Source organism: Myotis myotis, unplaced genomic scaffold, assembly GCF_014108235.1.
Source record: "Myotis myotis isolate mMyoMyo1 unplaced genomic scaffold, mMyoMyo1.p scaffold_m19_p_34, whole genome shotgun sequence".
NCBI classification, from domain to species: domain Eukaryota; kingdom Metazoa; phylum Chordata; class Mammalia; order Chiroptera; family Vespertilionidae; genus Myotis; species Myotis myotis.
In genome coordinates, this window is record NW_023416340.1 from 1152406 (window position 1) to 1176556 (window position 24151).

The 24151-nt window shown below is 57.6% G+C and overlaps 1 protein-coding gene across 1 annotated transcript; it reads right to left on the reverse strand.

The window, feature by feature from the left end:
• Positions 1 to 68: 68 nt before the first annotated feature.
• On the reverse strand, positions 69 to 23556 carry PPP5C (protein phosphatase 5 catalytic subunit). Its single transcript, XM_036302948.1, has 13 exons — positions 23353 to 23556; positions 15883 to 16124; positions 8595 to 8742; positions 7800 to 7921; positions 4705 to 4770; positions 4282 to 4380; positions 3410 to 3515; positions 2550 to 2692; positions 2307 to 2394; positions 1816 to 1856; positions 1554 to 1732; positions 722 to 803; positions 69 to 549 (listed from the first exon to the last, which is right to left on the reverse strand). Exons 1-13 carry the CDS (start codon positions 23471 to 23473, stop codon positions 487 to 489), a joined length of 1500 nt encoding a protein of 499 aa, XP_036158841.1. The 5' UTR covers positions 23474 to 23556; the 3' UTR covers positions 69 to 486.
• Positions 23557 to 24151: the final 595 nt, after the last annotated feature.

Here is a 24151-nt window from a genome sequence, read left to right on the forward strand (position 1 = left end):
GGACTCTTGCGGCTCCGCCGCCCCTCCGTAATCCTAGCAGCTCTGGTGGCTCTACCAGGGAGACAAGCTGACTTACAATAATGACTTTATTTTAACATATTTAATTACAGACATAAAATAGCTGGGGAAGGGGGTGAGCCCCAGCCTAGCCCCTCCCTGGGGCTGCCCGGAGGGGGTGCAGGCGAGGCCTCCCTGATGACCCTCCTTCAAGGGTCTTCCTATGGCGGGGCCCTATTGCTTTAGCAGGGGAGGGGCCATGCAAACGAAGGGGGCGGGGAAGCCTTGGGCCCCGCCCCTCGCCACAGCTGGCCTCCCTCCCAAATGCCCGGGACAGCGCCCCAACCCAGCCTCTCTCCACCTCCTCCTCCTCTGTCCAGGGAGCAGACTCTCTGGCAGACCCCCACCCCCTCTGCAAACCTAAAGGGGAATAAATACAAACTTTACAAAGTAAAGGGGTCCAATGTGGCCGGGGCGGCCGCTGCGGCCTCACATCATCCCCAGCTGCAGCAGCGTGCTGGCGTAGGCCATGGGCTTGACGTCGGGATGAGGCTGTGGACCAGACACACGGGGACAGACAGAGACACAGATGGGCAGCTTTAGGGCTGTCTCTGAACACCAGATGCGGGCACCCACCGGTCCCCCCAGTTGTTATGCCGTCTCCCCACTCCCAGGCCTCTCAGCCACTTCCTGCCCAGGCAGAGCGGGGCCGGGGGTGACTCACCACTGCTGTGAACTGGTGGAACTGGGGCCGCAGGTCGGAGCCCCGGAGGTGGATGTAGGAGGCTTTGTTCCCCATCTGGTCACTGTGGGGACAGGGGCAGAGTAGCCAGTCAGGGGCTGGGCGGGGCTGAGGGACAGAGAAGGGCCGGGCAGCAAGGAAAGAGGGAACGAGAGGAGGGGCGACAGAGAAAACCTGAGTGGCTGAAAGGCCGAGAGAAAAAAGGAAGATGGAGGGACAGTCACGGCAGACACTGAGACAAATGTTGAGTCAAGGTCACAGAGGACAGAGACAGAGAGGAATCCAGACAGAAGAGGGGGCTCAAGGGAGGAGGGAGACGGGGAATGAGGGTGAGACACGAGGCGGGGAGGGTAGTAGGGAGACAGGATGGGGGGGGGGGGGCAGCTGCAGCCCCAGGGAAGCAGGACTCTTGCCAAGTCCTAGGTTCTAACCTGACCAGGCCTGGCTCAGCCCCAGCAGACACAGGGGACAGAGGGACGTGGGGGCGGCCCCGAGACTGGAATCGGCCTGGTCCCCAACACAGGCAACTCGACAGAACAGCGGGCCTGGTTTTCAACCACAAAATGCAACATGGGGGTATCCATGGATGGAAGAGATGCCTGGGGTTTGCTTTAAGACCACCCGTGGTGGGGTGGGGTTGGGGTGAGCAGGGGAGAGGGGCCGGAGTTGGTACTGTGGAAACTGGGTGACGGGTATGTGGGCATTCATTATACGATTTTATCTGCTCCTCTGTGTTCAGAATCTTATATCATAAAAAGTAGAAACCAAGGGGGCGGGGGAGAGGCCCGGATGTGTGGGGGTGACGCGGACGCACCAGTAGTTGGGGGCAGAGAACACGGTGACGCAGCGGCCGCCGTGCGCCACCTCGTAGCCCTCAGCCTTGACCTCGTGGCTGCGGATGATGTAGTCCAGGTGGTTCTCCTCCAGGAAGGCCTTGGTGACATCGGGCCCGAACTGGCAGCTCACGCCCCGCTTACTGACCGAGCGCCCGTTCTGGGGACACAGGGAGCTTAGGTGCTGGCCCACCTCCAAGTCCCTGCCCACACCCACCGTCCAAGGCCCCTGGGCAAACTGACCTGTGGCTGTGGGTCTGACCAGAGCAGGTCGCACATGGGACCTAGAGGGGAGGCAGAGGGGAACGTCAGGGACTGGCCAGCCTGCCTGGGGTGGGTGCTCTCAGACCACCTTCCAGCCCACCCCACGACACAGCCCGCGCCCTCCGTCACACTTCCCGTGTGTGTGTGTGTGTGTGTGTGTGTGTGTGTGTGTGCGTGCGCATGTGAGTCCTCAGCTGTCTGTCCCAGTCACTTGAACGGAAGCCCCACTACATCACCCCAGAGGCCAGGAGCTGACTCATGAATAAATCTGTGCCTTAAGTGTGCCCCGGGCCCAGGACACGAACGCTCCCTTGTCATGCACTGACCCGCGCCGCGGGTAAGGAAGCGGAGGTTGTTTTGCTGTCCTCGCCAAGGGCAGGGCCCTGGTCACAGCAGCTCCAACCGGAGCCCAGGCCCGGACACCCCGAGGCCCCGGGAGGAAAGGGGCTGTCACCCAGCCCGCCGGTCACCTGAATCTGGGGGCTGCCGATTCCGTTCGATCTTCCTGATATCGTCCAGGGTGACGCCGTCCTCACTGAACAAGCCCCCGTGCATGATCTAGGGTTTAGGGTGGGGACAGCTGTGTGAGGGGAGGCGCCAGACATATTCCAACTCCCATCCCTTCGACTTCTTCACCAGCACATCTGCCCACGTGGGGCCCTACGGGAGGCGGGTAGGGAAGAGGCTCGTGGGGTGCCGGCTGCCGTGCTCACCAGCACTTTGCCGTTGATGCACTGGGCCAGAGGGAGCCACTCAAACACCTCACTGAAGAGCTCGTACATCTGCGCTGTGTACTTGGCCTTCACCTCGCCCTCGAAGCCATAGATCTGGTTCATGTTGTCCGTTTCGTGGTTGCCTGGCCAACAGCAGGACAAAGAGAAACCTCAGCCTCTGCCGCCCCCCTAGGAGCCCTCAGACTCGGGCCAGGGGCCCAGGGAGGCTTGTGTGGCAGCTCCAAGCCAATGACGTTCATGCATCAGCTCCTTGGCCCCTCAGACCCTGATGAGGTGTAGACACTGTTCTCAGCCTCTTTGCCGGAGGGGCACACCTGGGCATGTGGTTACGAAGCCTGGGCTGGAGTCATGGCCCTGGGAGTGGCTGATGTCTTTCCAGTCCCACAGCCACGTCCAGAGGCGACCTCCGCGTCTCCAGGCTCACACCCTGCTCTTCCCCGTCTGTCAGTGGCAGCCACAGGCCTCTAGGCGCTCCAGCCGAAACCACTGCTCCCCAATCCCCCGGGGCCAACGCTACATCCTGCTCCCACCCTTGGTCTGTTCACCACACAGAGGCCCAAGGGACCCTGTTAACACCCAAGTCAGCCCCGACCCTCCTCTGCTCCAAGCCCTCCCGAGACCCAACTCCTCCTCAAGACCCACGGGCTCCATGTGTGTAAGGCCACGTGCAGGGCAACCTGCCCGACCTGACAGGGCAGCCCTCCCTGAACACACAACACACACCCAGCGGCAACTGGTCTCCCTGCTTCACGTGGCGACACTGGAGGCTCCCAGAGGAGAGAGCCAGTGCCCTGCCGGCGCCCCACACGGATCCCAGCTCCTGCTGCCGCCCCGCTCACCTCGAAGCAGGTGGAAATGATCTGGGTACAGGAGCTTAAAGCCAAAAAGGGTGAGGATCACCTCCACGGAGAAAGAGCCTCGGTCCACAAAGTCGCCATTAAATATCTGCCCTGCTAAGGAAAACAAGGGGGGGGGGGGGATCCTCCCCTAGTCTCTCCACACCCACGGCTCCTGTCAGCGCCTCCCTAGGAGCAAGGAGGTCAGCGGGGCCTGGGGATCTGGCTTGTCTCTCCTCGCTGTGTGGCCTCTGTGAGCCTCAGTAGGATGTACTGAGGTCCCCAACCTCACCTGTTTCTCAGGGAACCTGATGGTGGAGGGGCAGACTCTAGGTGTTCAGCCTGCTCAGCTCTCCCCCAAACACAGCCCCAGCCCCAGGGGAAATGAGACAAAGACCCTCCCACCCAACACTGCTCAGGCCTGGTGGGCCTAACATGGCCATTTATCCAGCAATTAGCATCAATAACCCATGAACACTGGGACAGCACTGCCTGGGCCCCTTAGCCCTTCACATGTCCTAACTCCTCGACTCCTCAGTGACCCAGGAGGCAGGCCCTACTTCCATCCCCATTTTGCAATGAGGAAGCTGGGCACCGGCAGGTGAAGTTACGGCCATGGTCCCACAGCTGCCAAGTAGCAAAGCCAAGAGGGCGCCCGGTGTGGGCAGTGCCGGGTGCTGTACAGGATCCTGGAGCTGCCCCCTTTCAAGATAAAGAGAAGCTGGGGCCCAGCGAGGTGGCGCCACCTGCCCTGTCACACGGCAGGCGGGACTGGCTGGCTGTGTCCACCCACATCCCGGGGCTGCTTCTCTGCGGGGGCTCCTCTCCCACATCCAGGCTGCGGGGAGAGGGGTTTGCTCTTCTGAGAAGGATACATAGGGGTTGGTGTCTGAGGGTAAACCGTTGAGTTCAAATATGTTGAGGAGGTCATAGAACTGGCCATGGGTGTCCCCGCACACTGTAATCTTCTCTGTCTGGAAGAAAAGAGGCCACCGGAGAGGGAGGGGCCCAGAGAGAGATGTGGGGAGGGGGCAGAGGGGAGGGGAGAGGCAAGAGGTCATGGCAGACCGAGAAGAACCATGCAAAGACACAGGCAGAGGACACGGACATGGAGAGGGTGGGACAGAGGCCGAGAGGCCAGGAGAAGAGGGACATCCAGGGAGACAGACACGGGGGGGGGGGGGGGGGGAGGGAAGGCAGACCAAGCCAGGTGGGCCTGTGAGTTTCTGAGCTCCGTGGCCCCTCCCCAGCCAGGGAGCCCCACCTGGCCCACCCACACACCGCCCCACAGCGCGCACCTCTTTAAGCGTGGTCTCCACGAGTGTGCTCAGCTTGGAAAGGACCTCTTTGACCTGTACCAGGATCTGGAAGGCAGGGCAGGCTGTGAGTGGGACTGGCGGAGGGCTCGCCTTCCCCCTGGCCCCCAGAGGGCCTGGATGGACTCACTAGATTCAACCTGCTGGGCTGAGGGGAGGGAGAGGTGGGCAGTGGGGAGGAACGGGTAGGGGGAGGCCGATAACTGAGTGCTTGCTGGGGCCAGAGGTGTCCCCCAAACTGTGACGCAAGTAACCTCTATGGCATTTCAATATCAAAGTTATTTCACATGAAAATTGAGAGTCTTGGTTTCTCTTAAAATAATCAGCATCATGAAACACATGAAGAGCCCTAGCTGGTTTGGCTCAGTGGATAGAGCGTTGGCCTGCGGACTGAAGGGTCCCGGGTTTGATTCCAGTCAAGGGCACATGACAGGGTTGTGGGCTCAATCCCCAGTAGGGGGCGCGCAGGAGGCAGCCGATCAATGATTCTCTCTCATCATTGATGTTTCTGTCTCTCTCTCCCCTCTCCCTTCCTCTCTGAAATCAATAAAAATATATTTAAAAGAAAAGAAAAAAGAAGTGAAACACGTGGATGAATCCAGACGTGGAACATTTTATAAAACAACTGGCCTGGACACATCTGATGTCAGTGTCACTTAGTCAGGGGCAGCGTGGCAATGCTCAGTTTCTAAGGCGGACAACTGAGCTGGTCATGCAGGAGGAGGTCCTGGTTCTGGGAGGCACAGCTTATGACGCAGTGTATCCTCAAATGGTCCAGAAACACAAAAACCAAAAGTTAACGGTTGGTGAGTATATGTGAAGGGAACATGGGTGTTACCTGTAGTGTTCTTTTGACTTCTCTGTAGGTTTGACACTTTTCAAAATAACAAGTTGTGGAAAAAATTTAAGCATTAAAAGTAGGTGTCCAGCCCTAGCCAGTTTGGCTCAGTGGATAGAGCATCAGCCTGCAGGCTGAAAGGTTCCAGGTCCAATTCTGATCAAGGGCACATGCACGGGTTGGGGGCTCGATCCCCATTAGGGGGCATGCAGGAGGCAGCCGATCAATGATTCTCTCTCATCACTGATGTTTCTATCTCTCTCTCCCTCTCCCTTCCTCTCTGAAATCAATTAAAATATACATTTTTAAAAAAGTAGTTGTCCACTCTGGTCAGAACATATCCTATAGAATAAAAGCCCAGCGACCGAACGGTGGAACGACCAGAATGACCAGTCGCTGTGCTGTGCACTGACCACTAGGGGCACTCAACGCAGGAGCTGCCCACTGGTGGTCAGGGCGCTACCACAGTGGGACTGCCGCTCGCTAACCGGATGAGCGACTGCTCCCGCTGCGAACCTCTGGCTGAGGAGCAGGAACCTGGGTTGCAATCGTTGCCTCCTCGCCCCAGGCTCCTCCTCCTCACTCCCTGCCACCTCCTTTGGACGCCCAGCGCCACTGCTGGGCTCGCAGAGCTGACCCGGGAGGCTGGGAGGCGGGTTCATGGCCGCCCAGGGACTGAAGCCTACTCCACCGCCTCTCAGTGCTACTGTCCCTGGGCCCGGCCCCGACCGGGTCCCCTGGAGGGGCCAGCGCTTCAGCTCCATGGAAGATGCCGGACCAGGGAGCAGCCGCTCAGAGGGCAGGTCCACGGCCGCTCAGCTGACCAGAATGAGCGGCACTCCCACAGCCGGGATCCCTGCAGGCCACGCCCCCCACAGGTGCACAAATCCCATGCACCGGGCCTCTAGTAAAATTATAAAAGATCGTCACTCTCGCCCTAATGATGAAAACAAGCCAAATCCCAACAAAATTAAACAAAAAACAAAACACACACACACAAAAAGATCCAAGAGCTGAGGATGCAAAGAAACCTAAATCAATCCAGTTGTAGACAGTGCCAGGCCCTTCCTTGGGGGAGAAGACATGACTGCTTTCATCCTGGTCTCCTCTAGGAGGGCGAGTCCACCACGGCTGGGGGAGGGAGCAGAAGTCCATGCCCAGCATGGGCTGGTGTGACAGCTGAGAGCCCCAAGGAGCCCCAGCCCCACAACACCTCTGCCCTCACCCACCACCTCCCTCACTGGCTGTCACAGGAGGCGAGGCGCAGGGCAGCATGGCGGGGACAGACTTCCTGAGGCACAAAAGTGGGGAGCGGGACTGGAAACAGAGGACTCCCCAGCCACCCAAATCTCTGGCAGTGCGCCTGGAAATCAGCGCTCTCAGAGTGCCAAAGCTGGAGACTTTACAACATGAAGACACCGCTCGCTGGCATCCCAAGCCCTGGCTGAAGGGAGACCCTGCTTCCACTCTGAAACATTTAAAGCCAGTGGTGAACTTAGTCCAACCACAGCTGCCCGACTGCAGGTGAGACGGACAGCCCTCACACTAGCTGCCTGGCAGAAGGAAGTCCTGCCATTTTCTGCCGAGAAGTTTGATCTCAGTCTCTTCTACACAGAATGTCTGGCACACAATAAAAACTGGCATGTGAAGAACAGGCAGCAGAAGCAGACCCAGAGATGACCCAGACAGTGGAATTACCAGATAGAGACTTTAAAATAACTCTGCTAAACCTGTTAAAGGGTCTAGTGCAGTGATGGCGAACCTTTTGAGCTCGGCTTGTCAGCATTTTGAAAAACCCTAACTTAACTCTGGTGCCGTGTCACATATAGAAATTTTTTGATATTTGCAACCATAGTAAAACCAAGATGTATATTTTTGATATTTATTTTATATATTTAAATGCCATTTAACAAAGAAAAAACAACCAAAAAAATGAGTTCGCGTGTCACCTCTGACATGCGTGTCATAGGTTCGCCATTACTGGTCTAGTGGAAAAGGGAGACAACATGCATGAACATATGGGGCAGAGAGATGGGAACTATTAAAAAAGAACTGAATGGAAATGCTAAAAACAAAAAAATAACAATATCAGAAATAGAGAACTCGCAATGCCCAGCATACCCCAGCTCAGCAAGTGTTAAGACACTGTGGCCACCCTGCCCTTTGTGGCTGTTTCAGCAGCCAGCACTGTGATGCACCCTGGGGCACAGCCTTGTGCCGTACCTCACAGATGCGTTACCTGGTAGGCGCATTTCCGGTGCAATTTCTTCTGGTCCTTGTACCACTGCATGAGCTCCTTCATGAAGGTGATTGTCACCTTGCCGTCCTCAAGCTTGGGCCCGCTGTACTCATCCTCGATAGCTAATTGTGAGTGAAGGAATGAGTCAGTGGCCACAGCCACTGTGAGGGTGGGAGGGGGGCTGGCTCCCAGGCATGGGGCAGACACAGCTCTGGACACTGAGGTTAAGATGTGAAGGAGAGAGGATTCCACTCTCCAGCAGGTCCCCTCACAGCCTGCTCCTCCCATTTGGTCAGCTCAGAGGCCCTCTCCCTGACCTCCCTGCCTGTTGTGCCCCTCTCTCTCCTCTGCCTATTTGATTTTATAGCGCTTAACACTATTAATTCGTTTGTTGACTAATCATCTCTCTCCCCCCTAGAACATCAGCTCCATGAGGGCAGTGTCTAGAACAGTGTCTGGCACATAGGTGCTCAGCAATGATCTGTGGCATGAATGAGTGAATTATCTGAGTGCCTAGGAGACCTAGAGACAAATCCGACACAGGAGGCCCGTGAGGGGTGGGCAGGAGGAGGAGGTGCTCAGCCACTTCTCCCAAACTGGAACTCAAAGCCCAAATCCGGACTCTGGATTCCCCAGGAAGGCAGGAGGGAAGCAACAGACAGCAGCCTGGGGACAGGGGCCGGAGGCCACCCGAGCCCCACCTCCCCACCCCACAGTGTGCGCAGGGAGCGGAGAGCCCATGCAGGGACGTGGAATGTTCTGGACTGGGTGTGGCTGGACCTGGGCCTGACTCACTCATGCTCTCGATGTCCAGCGAGTCCACCACGGAGCGCTTGTGCTCGTCGCCCGCGATGGCCCGCTCGAAGGCCTTCTGCTTCACGATCTTGTTGCACTCCTGGTATTTCATTTTGGCATCTTTGTCGTGGGGCTTCACCTTCACCACCTGGGCAGGCAGGGGGTAGAGGAGGGAAGGAAATAAGGGAGAGGGGGGACCACAGGGAAGAAGGATGGGGAAGGAAGGGAGAGGAAGGGAGGGAGGAAGGAAGGGAGGAGGCATCAGGCTCAGACCAAGGAGGGGGCAGACAGCAGTCAGGAGGTGGGGACGCCACAGCTGCCCACAGTCTGCCCGGCCATGAATGATGAAGCCAGACCACCCAGGCCGTCATGCACTAGTGGGGCAGCCCTGGACACCTCTCACCTCCAGGCCTAGGTTTCTGCACCCCCAAACTAGACCACACGGGCTGTTGTGAGGGGTAAACAGTAACCCACATGGGTGATGTTAATAAATCTTAGCTCCATCATGAAAATAAAATGGCCCCATCCGAGGAGCACGTGTTCAGCTTCTGGTTCCCCGTCAGAACCAGAGCAGCCGAGGCACTTTACTGCTGTTGTCACCGTCAATACCAAAGAGCGTGGGGTTGAGAGGAAAGGATGTGCTGGGTCTAAAGTCATGATTAATGGCCCAGACCCATCCGAAGGGCCAATGATCACAGGTTCCCTGAACCTCAGGCCCTTCATGTATAAAACGAAGGAGATAACAGGCTCCACCTGCCAAGGCTACAGTAGGCCTCGGGTTACGTCCGAGATCCGTTCCTACGGCGCGACGTAACGTGATTTTCCCGGTACGTCGGAACCCACCTACATAAGCACCTTCGTCACTCACATGGAGCACATACACAGCAGTAATGAAGTGAAACAGTAAAAAAATTTAAAAGATAACAATTCCTGACCTTTGCTTGTGGTAAATAAATAAAAAAAACATAAAGTACCAGAGACTTTTATGTACATGCGTCGAAATGACGGAACTTTTTAAAAATATAAATATATGGGAGATGGCGACATAACCACGAAACGACGTACGTCCAGTCTGACGTAACCTGAGGACTGTCTGTGCTGGACATGAGTGGGGACACATGCACAGCCAGCACCGAGTGGTATCTGTTCCTTGGGCTGCGGGGAGATGCAGGGCCAATGATTCCCTCAGTCTCCTCTTCTGAGGGGAGGGGCCACAGACCCAGGCTACCTGGGTTCAAATCCCAGCCCCGCCCATCAATCATCAGTGGAGCAACCTTGGGCAGCCGGTTGCCTCTGTGGCTGTTTCCTCTCTGAGATGGGAGTGGCAGGAGTCCCTGCCTCCGAGGGCTGCTGTGAGGACTGAATGAGTGAACACTGTGCAGTGTGTGCAGCGGCGTCAGGCCGGGGTCAACCTGCGTAACCGTCGCTGCTCCCTATGGCCCCTTTCCCAGGCTGCTGTGCTGATCACACCAGCTCATCCCCTCCCTTCTCTCCACCTTGTACCCGGCGTCCTCCAGTCTTGCCTCCTCCAAACTCAGAAGCACAGAGGGCTGGATTCTGATCCCTGCTCTGCCACTCGCTTGCTGTGTGACCCTGGGCAAGTGACTCCCCCCGCCCCTGAGCCTCAGGTAGTTATCTGTGTTACTGTCACTGTTATTAGTGGCCCCACAACCCCTGTGCGGGTGAGGGGCAGAGCGGGGCGGTGATGCCCCCTAGAAGGCCTGGCAGAGTGAGCCAGAAGCCTGGGCAAAGGCTCACTCGCTGACCCGAGGGTCAGTGCGGCTCGTCCACGCTGGGAATGGCTGTGCAGACCAGGCGAGTGGCAGAACGCTGGCTGCGGCTGGCGATGGCTTCCTCCCTGTCTGGACAGGCTCAGGCTAGGGCACCCTGCCAGGCAGCTCCACCTGGGGCATGGGTGCGGTGCAAGGCTCGGGAGGGAGGCAGAACCAGACATCCCCTGGAGTCCTTCCCGGGAGGGAGAGGTTGAGTCCACACCCCGGGATAAAGTCCACACCACCACCTGGCCTGGCTCATGAGAACCCCTTTGTTTGTCCAGCACTGCCCAGCAGGCCGACCTCCAAGTCCCCACGTGCACCGTCTCCTCTCACCCCAGGTCCTGTACAGGCTGCCCCGGCCCAGAACTCCTCATCCCCTCCCACCTCTAAGTCCTTTCCAGCTCCTCCTCTTCCAGGTCTCCCCTTCCCGTCACTCAGGCTGGGTCAGGCACCCCTCGGGGCTCCCACAACCCCCTGGACCTCCTGGCCAGCACGAGCACTGCTGGACAGGGGACATCCCCCCTGCACGGTGGCCCGTGAGGCGGGGCTGAGGCTGTGTCCCAGCAGTGAATGAACGCCCCGAGTGAACAGATGAACCACTCAGCTTATCCCCCTGGCCAGTCGCCAGTTCTCAGCGAGCTCACAGTCTGGGGTGGAGGATGGGGACAAACCCTGACAGTGGAAGAGGAGCAGGAGCCGTAACAGAAGCAGAAGCAAAAACATGGCTAATTTTGACACGTTTTATGTGCCTGACACTGTTGTGAGCAATTAACTTGCTCATCTGCTCAAAGTAGCTCTATGTGGTGTTACCACAATCCCATTTGATGGATGAGAAACTGAGGCCCAGAGAGGTGTCACCGACCCAGGAGGCCAGGATTCTGTTCCCTTCCTGTGTAGGCTCCTGACTTCTACCACACGCTGAGACATGGTCCCTCCCCTGACCAATGCCACATGTCCCCACAGCACCCTGTATGCCCTCCATGGAGGCAGTGTGGGGTCGTGGCCATGAGCGCCCTCTCAGGAGTCAGGCCTTCCAGGGCAAGCAGCCCCCCTCAGGCCTCCCTCAGCTTCTAGAAAGTGGGGAGGGTGCCGGCAGTCCTGAGGAGGGTGGTGTGAGAATTCAACATCAGGCCCGCGTCACAGGGCCTAGCAGTGAGCCAGGGCCCGTGCCAGGGCCTGCAGCTGTTGCTATTATTCGCTACCGGGAGTGGGGTGGGGGGGTGGGGGGTGGGGGGGGGGGCTGCCAGGCACCTGGGGAAGGCCAGTGCTTCAGACCAGAGGGACGGGGCGGCTCTTCAGGAGTCGAGGCCGGTTAGGCCAGAACTTAAGGCTGCGTTTTTCTTTAAAATGTGGTGCCTGGGTCGTCTCAATGCCAGGCTCCTGACTGTGATGTTTATGTAGTGATGTCACTGGGGAACCTGGGAGAAGGGATCTCTCTATTACTTCCTATAACAGTCGCAAAATAAAAAGACATTTTCAGAAAGTGGTATTGCAGCTGGGACTGCTCACAGGCAATTATGCTGGGATCGATGAAATGACAGCACAGCTTGGCAATCCCTAGAAGCCAGGGGCTGCTGTGTCTGGGAACCGGGAGGTTTCTGGGGTTTACGAAGTTGACACAGTGCTCACGCTGTTATCTGACACCCCAGCAGGTCTGAGTGGCACCTGGTCACCACACACCCCCCCAAACCTCTAGGCACACCACGTGGGGGCAATCAAGACCATCAACGGCCTCTCATTAGTTCAGGTCAGATTTTGCCACCAAATAAGTTGCCCAAATTTACTGGAAAAACTGGTTTTCAGAATGGCCTGGGTTTGGAACTGAAGGTGAGAGACTCTAGACCAGCAGCAGGAGCCAGGCCCCAAGGCAAGTGCTCCTGACCTCAGGGGACCTACATGCCAACACGTGATGGACACTGTGATTATCTGTAATGTCACGATGACGGACAGCCGAGAGGTACTGCGCCCGCCCGAGCCGGAGGGAAGCCAGGTGTCTTGGGCAGGCCCTGCACGCGACAGTCTTAAGTGTGACACTTGGGTTTTCAGCCCACAGGTTGAGACCCTCTAGTGAATTAATTCAGCCAATACTCCTCTTATAATAAAAGAGAAGAGAAGACCATTGAGTACACTGCCTGAGCTGAGGGCAAGCACTGCGCCCGGAAACTGGTGCCCACGGTGAACAGCCAGTGGCCAGGAGCCTGACTCTGGTACCAGCCTGTCACCTCCTGGCTGGGGGGCCTCAGCTTCCTCACCTGTCAATCAGGACAACAGGCCCCAATGCACAGGGTTGCTAAGATCACGCGAGTTATTAGGGTATTAAGGTCCCAACCGTGAACAGTAAAGAGCCCATTAGGAGTTACTCAGCATCTACTGATGAGTAGTGGTGAGCACTGTGCTGGGTTTCGGCTCTGACTAGCCCTGTTACTGCCGCGTGTCCACACCTCAGGTACAGGCCTGTGTGGGCTTGCACGGCAGACACACGTTTACCTGGCTGCGCAGACTATGCTGTAAGAACCCAAATGCAAACCATATCACAAACCCAACCCAACAAATCCCAGGAAGGGGCGAGGAGGGAGTGCAGGAGTCCCCCAGACCCAGCCTGGGCCCACGTGACCCCCCGAGCTCCACTGCAGACAGGAAAGAACCCAGGAAGAGGACCCGATAAAGGGCAGGGGATCCTGAAGCAAGGGTCCCTGCGGAAGGATGAACTTGGAGATGAGGGAGGCTGGGGTTGGGGGATTCATCATGGGCCCATGCAGAGGGGAGCTGATATCTGAGGCGTGGCCTTAGAATGGAGACACCGCCAGCTCCCAGGCCCCTAACGCAGCGCTTCCCACGGGCCTCAGGCTTTCCCCCAACACCCCCAGGAGAAAACGCACCCAGTGCTAAGTGGGGGCAGGTCCGACTCTAACGTACTGATCTCCGTCAATCCGCACAAGGTCACGGAGGCAGCCCCTACTCCTCTCCCCTTTCACAGACGAGGACAGAGGCTGGAGACGAGCCCTCGGAGTTGAGCGGCTCAGAGCTGGGCCTCCTGGCCAGGGGGCGGGTGCCTCCGGCTGCACCAGTGGCCTGTAGACTGACTCGCAGTAAGAAATATGTATTTTATGTCACACCTAACACACATCTAAATTCACATAAATGAAAATTTTTTTTCACAGAACCACATATACACAACGTTCTCCAAATATTGACCTTTTTTCTTCTTTACTGTATTTGATGAAAGTGGTCTCAAACCATTACACTGACTTCACAGCCTCTAACAGTTACAAGCACAGACTCTGGTTCAAGTCCCAGCTCTGCCACTTCTCGGCTGGGTGACCCTGGAGGGGGGCTCCCCCTCTCTAGACCCGTTTCCTTCCTGTAAAATGCACTAAACTCAGTAGGCAGAGAGCTCACACAGAGCCAGGCCCACAGCGAGCACGCAGACGAGGAGACCGAGGTGGCAAAGGAAAGGCCTCCACCCGAGGGCCCAGGCTGCTGAGGCAGAACCTTGGGCTTGTTTGTTCAGCCAAGGTCACGTCTTGGCTCCACCTCCAAGGAGGCCCAGGTCTGAGGGGGGCCTGGGCACACCCTCCATGAGAGTCACACGTCGTAAGACAGCTCCGGAGGGTAGGAGGTAGAGACTGGAGGGGGGGCAGCCCCAGGGCCTGGCCCCTCTGCCTGCACCCAGAGGCTGAAGAAACATGTCAGCATGGAGAAGGGTGACCAGCCTGCAGGCATGAGCGTGGCTGGCCAGGGGTGGGCCAGACCCAGGCGCAGGCCGGCAAGGATCTCAGGCTCACGTGGGGACTTTCCAATGCTGCAGGCAGAGCCCCCACAATAAAGGCAAGTTGATTTGAAAAAGACTGTGAACCCCCCCTCCACCCCCCCCCAAGACATCCACAGGCTGGGGATGAAGTTCAGACGTGGTACCCACAGGATGGCTGGCCCGAACCACCTCAGTCTCACGGAGAATGCAAGGCTAGGGCCCAATCTGGGCCAGAGCCACGGGAAGAACCCCTGCTCCTCACCCCAGGAAAAGCCTCTTTCCTGCAGCCCTGGGAGTGGGAAGACCTGTGGTCAGATCTCACTTTCAAATGCCCCCTCCAGGCCCAGCTCCCGTTCTACGACTCCCCACCCTGCCCCGGAGCCCTAGGAAAGCCCTGCCCCCACCCAACCCCCACTGCCCTCTGGGTTACTCATCAGTGACCCTCCAGCCCCGATGACCTTTACTCACACCGCTTCACAGAGCCCCAGAGCCACTCCTCTTGTCACCATGCCCGACGGGAGGACACCAGGGGCGGGGGGGAGGACTGACGGAGGAATGGCTTGGGCGCCCAAGCTCACAGGGACTCTGTTCTGTTGTCCCTTCCCTCATCCTCGGGGTGTCACCCAGCATCCTCCTCCACTGTGTCCCCGCTCCCTGCACACCTCTGCCCCAACCCTGACACAGGTGTCCTCTGGCCCGAGGCTTGGCTCAGCTTTCACTGGCCTGAAATCCACCCTTCACCCAAGGCCAGCGGCCAGTCCGACCAGGATCCCTCCAACTGCAGCCTGTGCCTCTCAGCCCCCTGGCCGCCCTCCCCACACAGCAGAAGCTGCTCAATGTGTGCAGGAGGGAATGGAAGGAGGGTGTGTGCATTGAGGGCAGAGTAAGAATTCACTCCACAAACACCGACTGAGCCACTGCAGGGTACACCATCCCAATGAACAGAACAAATGAACCCGACTCTCAGGAAGCTAACTCTCCGAGGCAGGGGAGACGGGGGGCTGGCAGGCCGGGCTGCCTGGGTTCAAATCCCAGCTATGACCCTTCCACCGGCTGGGCCTCCGTCTCCTCTGTAAAACGGGGTAACCAGTTCCCACCCCACAGAGCCACCATTCATTCAGCCAACTGATGTGAAGGCTGCAGAAGGTGCCTGGCACAAAGGCATGTACTCTGTGGGTCCTTCCGACTATCATCATTACTATTATCAGGGCAATTACAGCGGGAATGGCAGGTGACCGAGGGGTCCCGTCCCTCATCACAACGCATCCCCCACTTGCTCTGCCTCTAGAGCACATGACCCCACTCCATTCCTCCCAGCTGCATGGGTTCTGCTTACATGCTCGCCTCTGAACCATCAGCTCCTCTGAAGAAAGGCTGTGGCTCTCATTCAACAGAGAGAACAACAATAATCCTAACAGCACACGCTCACAGAACACTGACTGTGTTCAAACACCCGAAAAGCAGAAACTCGTTTACTCTTCATGGCAACCCACTGGGGTAGGTCCCACTGCTCTCCCATTTCACAGATGTGGAGAAGAAGGCACTGAGGGCCAGGCAGAGCCGGATATGAACCCAGGCAGTCGCTCCAGGACAAGGGGCCTCACGCCTTTGCTGGATGAGTAGATGGTGAGTAACTCGTGAACGGCCTTCTCCCACCTCCCCCTCCAGGCATGCACAGAGCACACCTTCCCCTGCCCGCCCCATCGGCCCTCAGCATCCACCTGGCTCAGGCGGCTGGCCTACTCCCAGAGGCCTGGCTCACCGTCTCGTAGTCGCGCAGGGCGGCTCGGAACTTGCCCAGTGCCATGTTGCTGGCAGCCCGGCGGTAGTAGCCCTTAATGTACTTCTTGTCCATCTCGATGGCCCGCGTGGCGTCAGCCAGTGCGTAGCCATAGCACTCAGTGCGCAGGTAGGCCAGGCTGCGGTTGCCGTAGTAGATGGCATTGCTGGGGTTCAGCTCGATGGCCTGGCTGTAGAACTTGATCGCGTTCTCGTAGTCCTTGGCTGTGGAGACAGAGGAGGAGGAGGCATGAAGCAGGGCCGCTGCCCCCGCAGGAAGAACAGGTCCTAGGCTGGGCATGGGCCCAGTCTCCCCATTTACAGATGGGGAAACTGAGGTCCAGAGCTGGATTCAGCAACGTCTCTTCCGCCCGCCCCTCTTCCCTGTCCCGACTGTCCCACACTAACATAGGCCTCATCTCATGACCAAATCTCCAGGACCCAAGGTCATTTCCACACACCCGTCCTCCCAACCATGAGTCCTCCAGGCCCCAGGCCAGTGACCTTCTTCCAGGACCTCAGGAGGGTCTCACTGAGTCCTCCCCATGGCCCAGAGAGGTCATGCTACTGAGATATAAACCAGCAAACACGAATATGCCCTGAGCCTCTCGACTGTCCAGCCCTCAGAGCAAGGACACAAGTCCAAAGGGGGGGCCTAGGACACGAAGTGGGGAAGGAGAAGGAAGCTACTTGGTCCTCAATAAGAAGGGGACATATCAGCCAAGACCCAAGAAAGTGACAAACCAGACTGAAGAAGGGCATTCCTGACAAAAGGAACAGCAGGTGCAAAGGCCCCGGGGGGGGGGGGGGGGGGGGGGAGCGTGAGAGGCTGGAGTGGCTGGGCAGAGTGACCTGGAGTAGGGTGCAGATGAGGGCATGGAGGCTGGCAGGACAGATCCCCAAGGCCACGGCCACAGCCGGATCCGGACACTGATATTCTGGGTATGAACCAATAGGATGTGGCCTGGCCAAGGGTAAAAGATCAATTTTATTTAAAATGAGCTATGGTTGCCCTGACTGGTTTGGCTCAGTGGATAGAGCGTCAGCCTATCCCTGGGCTGAAGGGTCCCAGGTTCGATTCCGGTCAAGGGCATGTACCTTGGTTGCGGGCACATCCACAGTAGGAGATGCAGGAGGCAGCTGGTCGATGTTTCTCTCTCATCGATGTTTCTCTCTATCCCTCTCCCTTCCTCTCTGTAAAAAACTCAATAAAATATATATATATATATTTTTTTTTAAAAAATATATTTTATTGAGTTTCTACAGAGAGGAAAGGAGAGAGATAGAGAGTTAGAAACATCGATGAGAGAGAAACATCGACCAGCTGCCTCCTGCACACTCCCCACTGGGGATGTGCCCGCAACCAAGGTACATGCCCTTGACCGGAATCGAACCTGGGACCCTCCAGTCCGCAGGCTGATGCTCTATCCACAGAGCCAAACCAGTTTCGGCTCACTAAAATATATTTTTAAAAATAAGTAAACAAAATACAATAAAATGAGCCATGGCTGTGCCCTGCACTCTACATCTCCATGGCATAAGCACCATCTGGTGCTCACTTTACAGATGAGTCATTAGGTCTTTTTCAAGGTCAAGCACCCAGTCTCTATTAGCAAAGCCAGGCTCAAACCCCTCCCATGAGGCATTCGCCAGGCAGAAGGCCAAGGCTTGTCAGAACCGGAGGACCATGATGTACTATGGGCCACATAGGGCTCTTGGTACATGAGTCCCTTCACTGAACCCTCGTAACAACCCCGAGGATAACTACGTTAGCCCCATTTTCCAGATGAGGGGACTGAGGCTCATTGAGGCAAAGCCCATATTGAGGTCACACCACAAGTGGCAGGCAGGGATTCTGAGCCAGGCCAAGACCCAAATGGCCCCACTCTCACCCTCCACATCTGGAAACCTCTGGGGAGCCTGGCACAGGGGCAGGAGCAGATACAGGGGCAGGTGGCCTAGGCCCATCCCTGGCTCTGGCTCTTACTAGCTGGGTACCCTTGCACACCTTGAGAGCCCTCTTAATACCTGGCTTGAAATGGAAATTCCTGCCCTAACTCCCACTTTACTTTTCTCCTGAGTCATCTGATAAACCATTCCATTTTTGTTTGTTTGTTTGCTTATAATCTATCTCCCCAATTTCAAGTTAAGCCCCATGAAGGCAAGGGCCTTGTTTGTCTTACTTCTTTTTGAGTCGTTGCCCTGTCTAAGGATACAGCACCACTCAGTCCTGCCCTCCCTGGGCTCATAGTCCAGTGGGGACTGGGGTGGGGACAATACACAGATCCATCCCCATAATGTGATAATCGAGTGCTGAGGGCTGGGAAGCCAGAGGGGATGTCAAGCTGAGACCTATAGGGTGAGAAAGAGCCAGGTAAAGAAATAGAATGGAATAGGGCTCCCAACTCCATTGATTGTTCTAGAAGGGAGGGAGGGAGGGAGACAGACAGACAGACAAACTAACCCAATAACCAACACTAGAGAAAGAAGAAACCAGGTCCTAGGGAGATGGCCAGGAACAATATAACAGTAACTCCTTTTGCAGGCGAACACCTGGCAATCTTTTAATGCTCGATGTCCCCTCCTTCAGGAAGCCCGCCCTGATCCCTCCCCCCCCCCCCCCAGGCTTACCTATCCCAGCCCTGCGCACTCCACTCTGGATTGTCACTGTTAAGTGATGAATGTGTCCCCCCAGAGCTGTGAGCCCTGGTGGGCAGGCCCAGGACTTCCCAGAAACAAGCAAGGGCAGAACCGACCCTCCCTGGAACACCAGTGCCTTTGGAGACTCCTTCCGGCTCCCTGGCGGCGTTCCAGAGGCTGGCTGGCCAGCTCTCTTGTCGGGTGAGGTGTTACCTGACGGCCGTCTGGCATGGGGCAGAAAGCCTGGGGTCTGAGAACCTGGCATCCAGCTCTGCAGGTCCAGCCATGAGACCTCGGGCAGAGCCTCTCCTCTGAGCCTCAGTGTGATGATCTGAAATGTGGAGTCACAAACAACCCTGCCTCGGGGGGTGGTTGGCTAAGTGAACTCATGTATGAAATGTGCTACAGCGGATACTTGTAAAAGCAGCAAATGAATGACTAAGCGAAGGGAAGGAGAATGGAGCAGAGGAAATGGGAGGGGCCCCACTCCACGCATCTGCCCAAAGACACCACCACAGCCCGGGCTGCTCTGTGTTGAACCTGAGTGCGTTCCATCGTCCGACAGTCCCCCGTGTAGAGATGAGGAGACGGAGGCACAGAGAGGAAGCGGAAGAAATAAGATTTGGGGGCTGCTGAGGCCCAGGGAGGAGGGAAGGGAGCTGAACACCACCGGGGACAGGGCTCTGCCAGGGCCTCTGAAATGGGCCTGAGCTCACAGAGCCAGCCTTGCTGGGGAAAGGTGGCGTGGGCGGGGAGTCCCTGGAGTCCCTCTTCCCCCTGCGGGGGCCAGGGTAAAACCTGTGGGAGCCCAGCACGTGGCGAGGGAGGGGACATCCGGGCTCGGCTGCTCACACCCTCCACCGTGGCGCGTGGTTTCACTTCTGAGCCCCAGCTTCCTCTGTGAGACAAGCAGAGCTGCTGCCACCTGCCGCCGGTGCTCCAGGGAGGACTGAACAAAGGGTGTACCTGGCCACCACAGGGCCTCAATCAGGGGAGCTGTAATCATTCTTTTATTGTCCTTCCAGAGGCCAGGGCTCTGTGCCTGCTGCTGCCTGCCATACAGAGAAGGGCCTGACCCAGGAGGGGCGCTCTCCACGCCAGGACCTCTGGCTGCCCGCCCAGCCCAGGGCTCCTGACAACCTAGGTCCCAGGTCCTGAGGGGCACGGGGCACCTCCCAATTGCTTCCTATTTTCCAGAATTCTTACTCTGCCTCAGCATCAACCCCCAGACTTGCTGCTCCTCCCGAGCCCCATGGCAGGGATAACACCACCTTCCACGTCACCCCTAGCGGCAGACTGGGCTCTGTCCGGACACCTCCTGGCCCTCAGCCCCTGAAGCCAGGCAGCCACCGAGTTCCGTCAAATCAGCCTCCGGAACACCTCTCCAACCTGCTCATCTCCATCCCTTCGGACCCATCCCACCTGGCCCGGCCTGCATCCTCTCCTGCCAGGGTCCCGCCCAGCCTCCAGTCCTGCCCCCCAGAGGGGACTTTTACAGCACAAACCTGACCTTGTCCCTTCCCTGCTCAGAACGGGCCGCAGCTCCCCAGAGGCCTGGGCAGAAAGCTCAGGCTCCTCCCTGCAGCCTCACCAACACCAACTCCTCCTGCCTCTCACACTTCCTACCTCAGTGCCAGGCCTCTGCCATCTGTTCTCTGCCTGGGGCTCCCTCTGCCCTCTCTCCAGGCAGCCCCTCTGAAACGTTTCTCGAGTTAGTTCCCCTCTCCAGCCTGGTCAGCAGTTCTACCACCTTTCACCTGTCCCCAGTTCTCGTCTCCTCTCCGGTCTCCAGTCTGACCCTGTGTCCAAGCTTCACACGGCCGCTGGGGGATCTTTTCCAAATGCCGATCAGACCATGTTGCTCCTCTCCTAAAACCTCCCATGGCTCCCTAGCACTCCAGGATGCCATCCATTCTCCCGGACCCGGACCTCAGGGCTCCCCCTCCCCATCTCTCACCAGTCCCACCTGCTCCCTCAGCCCATCACACTTTCCCACTCTTTCAATCTGTCTGTGCTCCCACTGAAGGCCAATTCTCCCCGAGGGCTCTAATTCATTCCACTCCCCACCCCCTTCCCCAGGGCTTTGTTGCTGCAAGTCACCCCTCTCTCCTACAGGATCAAGTCACCCCTCTCTCCTACAGGATCAAGTCACCCCTCTCTCCTACAGGATCAAGTCACCCCTCTCTCCTATAGGATCAAGTCACCCCTCTCTCCTATAGGATCAGTTCTCCCCTCTCTCCTATAGGATCAAGTCACCCCTCTCTCCTATAGGATCATGTCTCCCCTCTCTCCTATAGGATCAAGTCACCCCTCTCTCCTATAGGATCAGTTCTCCCCTCTCTCCTATAGGATCAAGTCACCCCTCTCTCCTATAGGATCAGTTCTCCCCTCTCTCCTATAGGATCAGTTCTCCCCTCTCTCCTATAGGATCAAGTCACCCCTCTCTCCTACAGGATCAAGTCACCCCTCTCTCCTATAGGATCAAGTCACCCCTCTCTCCTATAGGATCAAGTCACCCCTCTCTCCTATAGGATCAAGTCACCCCTCTCTCCTACAGGATCAAGTCACCCCTCTCTCCTACAGGATCAAGTCACCCCTCTCTCCTATAGGATCAAGTCACCCCTCTCTCCTATAGGATCAAGTCACCCCTCTCTCCTATAGGATCAAGTCACCCCTCTCTCCTACAGGATCAAGTCACCCCTCTCTCCTACAGGATCAAGTCACCCCTCTCTCCTATAGGATCAAGTCACCCCTCTCTCCTACAGGATCAAGTCACCCCTCTCTCCTATAGGATCAAGTCACCCCTCTCTCCTACAGGATCAAGTCACCCCTCTCTCCTACAGGATCAAGTCACCCCTCTCTCCTATAGGATCAAGTCACCCCTCTCTCCTACAGGATCAAGTCACCCCTCTCTCCTATATGATCAAGTCACCCCTCTCTCCTACAGGATCAAGTCACCCCTCTCTCCTATAGGATCAAGTCACCCCTCTCTCCTACAGGATCAAGTCACCCCTCTCTCCTATAGGATCAGTTCTCCCCTCTCTCCTATAGGATCAGTTCTCCCCTCTCTCCTACAGGATCAAGTCACCCCTCTCTCCTATAGGATCAAGTCACCCCTCTCTCCTACAGGATCAAGTCACCCCTCTCTCCTATAGGATCAGTTCTCCCCTCTCTCCTATAGGATCAATTCTCTCTCACATGCACCAGACCCTGCTCTCCTCCATCCTTCAAAAAAGCAGCTCCCTCCCCCATTTCTCCACTCTCCTTCAGAACCAAAATACTCAAACACTGTCAACATTTGCTGTCTCCACTTCCACACCTCCCGTTCCACCGTCAGTGCCCTCCTCGCTGGCCACCCCCCCATCATTCCCCAGAGCCTGCTCTTGTCGAGACTACCATCAACACCCATGGAGCCGAAGCCCATGGTCGATGCTCTGTGTTCACCTGGGCAGCATCTGACCCAGGGCCCAGCCCCTCCCTCTGGAAGCACCCTCTTCTCTCACCTTTCCCCACCCTTTCCCCCCGATTTCCTTTCTACTCCGCTGACCACCCCTCCTCTGCCTCTTCCGCTTCGGTTCCAAACGTGAGGATTCCTCCAGGTTCCGTCTGTGGCCCCTGCTCTTCCGGGATGACCTCACCCCTTCCCGGGAGTTCTATTCCACCCTCAGGCGGACCCTCTCCTTAGAACTCCGCGCCGGCCTGTCCGTCTCCTCAAAGCTCCTCAAAGGCTCCTCTCGGGCGGCCGGGTAAAAGCCAAACTAGTCCTTGCAAAGACCTGGGAAGAAACCCTACCGATCCGGCCCCTGTCCTGACCGCGTCTGTATCAGTCTCCCCGCTCACCTGCTCGGGTCCCAGGCCCACCGGTCAGCCCCCTTTCATTTCCTGCCCCAGGTCTTTGCACACAGGCTCCGCCCGCCAGGAGCCCTCCTCCCCAGTTCTGCCCAACGTAAACGCACCTACTCAGTGCAGCCTCCAGCCCCCCAACCCTCACACTGTTCCCCCGCCCCCCCAAAGCACTCATCACAACTTCTAAGTATTTGATTAATGTGTGCAGTTACTCATTGTTCGATTCTCCTGCTAAATTACAAGATGTAGAGGGGCATTTATCTCATTGGTTGCTACCTCCCAGAGTCTAGCACAGTCCTTCGCACACAGGTGTTCGAGGAACATGTGGAATGAATGAATGAATGAATGGGTGCCCGCATACCCATCTCTTTCTCAAGGTCCTGTCATACATACTATTCTGGGGGTTCTCCCACCTCTACTCCCAGGGCCTCCCCACATCTACTTCCTTGCCCTCCATTCTAGTGATGGATTCCTCACTCCCACGACCCCCCCGCTCTACTGAGACTGTCCCCCTCCAGCCCCCACTTGGCGCCACCCACCCCAAGTCTCCCCACTGGGTAGCGCCATCACTACCCCGCCCCACGTCCACACTTGACAGCGTCCTCTTCAGGTGTCCCCACAAACTAGCAGCTCTCGGGGGGGAGGGGGTCTCACGTTCGGTGGGACCCTCATTCCCCTCCCCCCTCCCGCCCCACACTTGGTAGCGCCCTCCTCAGTCTCCATAGTTAGCAGCATCCGCTCCGTCCGCCACTTTTAGGTACCACCTTTCCCCTCAGAAGCCCCCTCTGTCGCCCCCGGGCAGCGCCATCCTGGGCCTCCCCGGACCTCCCCACGCCCGGTCACTTGGTAGTGCCGGGCCCGGGCGCAGGCTGCCGCTCCGCGTTGCCATGGTTCCGCGCGGGCCCCGCGCCCCTCGACCCGGGCAGCTCTCCACCCCCCTCCTTCGCCACCTCCAGAGCGGGCGCACCTTTGAAGTAGTCGTTGGCCTGCGTCTTGAGCTCCTCTGCCCGCTTCAGTGCGCCATCAGCCGGGGGTTCGTCTTGGGGGGGCTCAGGACACTCAGCCCGCTCGCCCTCCGCCATCGCCATGCCGCAAAGCGACCCCCACCCTGGCAACAGCCACCAGCGGCACCCGGACGAATCGTCGCGAAGGAGTGCCGGATTCCAGCGGCCGCTGCTGCACAAGTGTCGTAAAGCGCGGGCCCCGAAGGCTCCCGTCACGCGCCTGCGCAGGTCTCTTCCGCCGGGGAGCGCGCGGAGGACAAGGTGACCACGGGGCCCTCAGACGGCGCCCTTCCTAGAATAAGCCAATGGGGAAGGTGAAAAGGGGCGCGCGGGGGAAAAAGGCCCGGCGTGGCCCCTGCTCCCCAAGCGGCCGCGTTCCGAGACCGAAGGTTCTGGGGGCGGGAAGCGGGATTTATCCGCTGTCTTCCGGGGTTGGTGGGTCAGGCCGCGGTGCGTGCGGCTCAGGCGGGGCTGCGCCAAGCCCAGCGCGGAACCGGAGCCGGGAGTCTAGCCCTACAGCCAGTTACCTCGATGACCTTGAACACAGAGTCCTCTCCTCTCTGGGGCCACTGCTACCCCTCTCTGGAACATGGGTGGTTTCCCAAACTAGAGTCAAGTTCCAGCCTTGAGGGTCAGGGTTTCTAAGTTATTAACCGAAGGCCCCCTGGGTCCCCTAATCCTGAGCAAGGCAGTGTCTCCCTTCTTTCTCATCCTCCCCCCCACCCCCACCCCCTCCCTCCCTTCCATAGCTCCTTCTGCCTT

What these genes read in the sequence shown, in the direction of transcription:
- PPP5C (XM_036302948.1), bottom strand. Translation starts at nt 23,473, where the DNA reads ATGGCGATGGCGGAGGGCGAGCGGGCTGAGTGTCCTGAGCCCCCCCAA. An exon ending in ACCGGAAATGCGCCTACCAG is followed by an intron (nt 4,771 to 7,799) that starts GTAACGCATCTG and finishes CCTGCCTTCCAG; the next exon opens with ATCCTGGTACAGGTCAAAGA. An exon ending in CCTCAGACACCAACCCCTAT is followed by an intron (nt 3,516 to 4,281) that starts GTATCCTTCTCA and finishes TTAGCAGGGCAG; the next exon opens with ATATTTAATGGCGACTTTGT.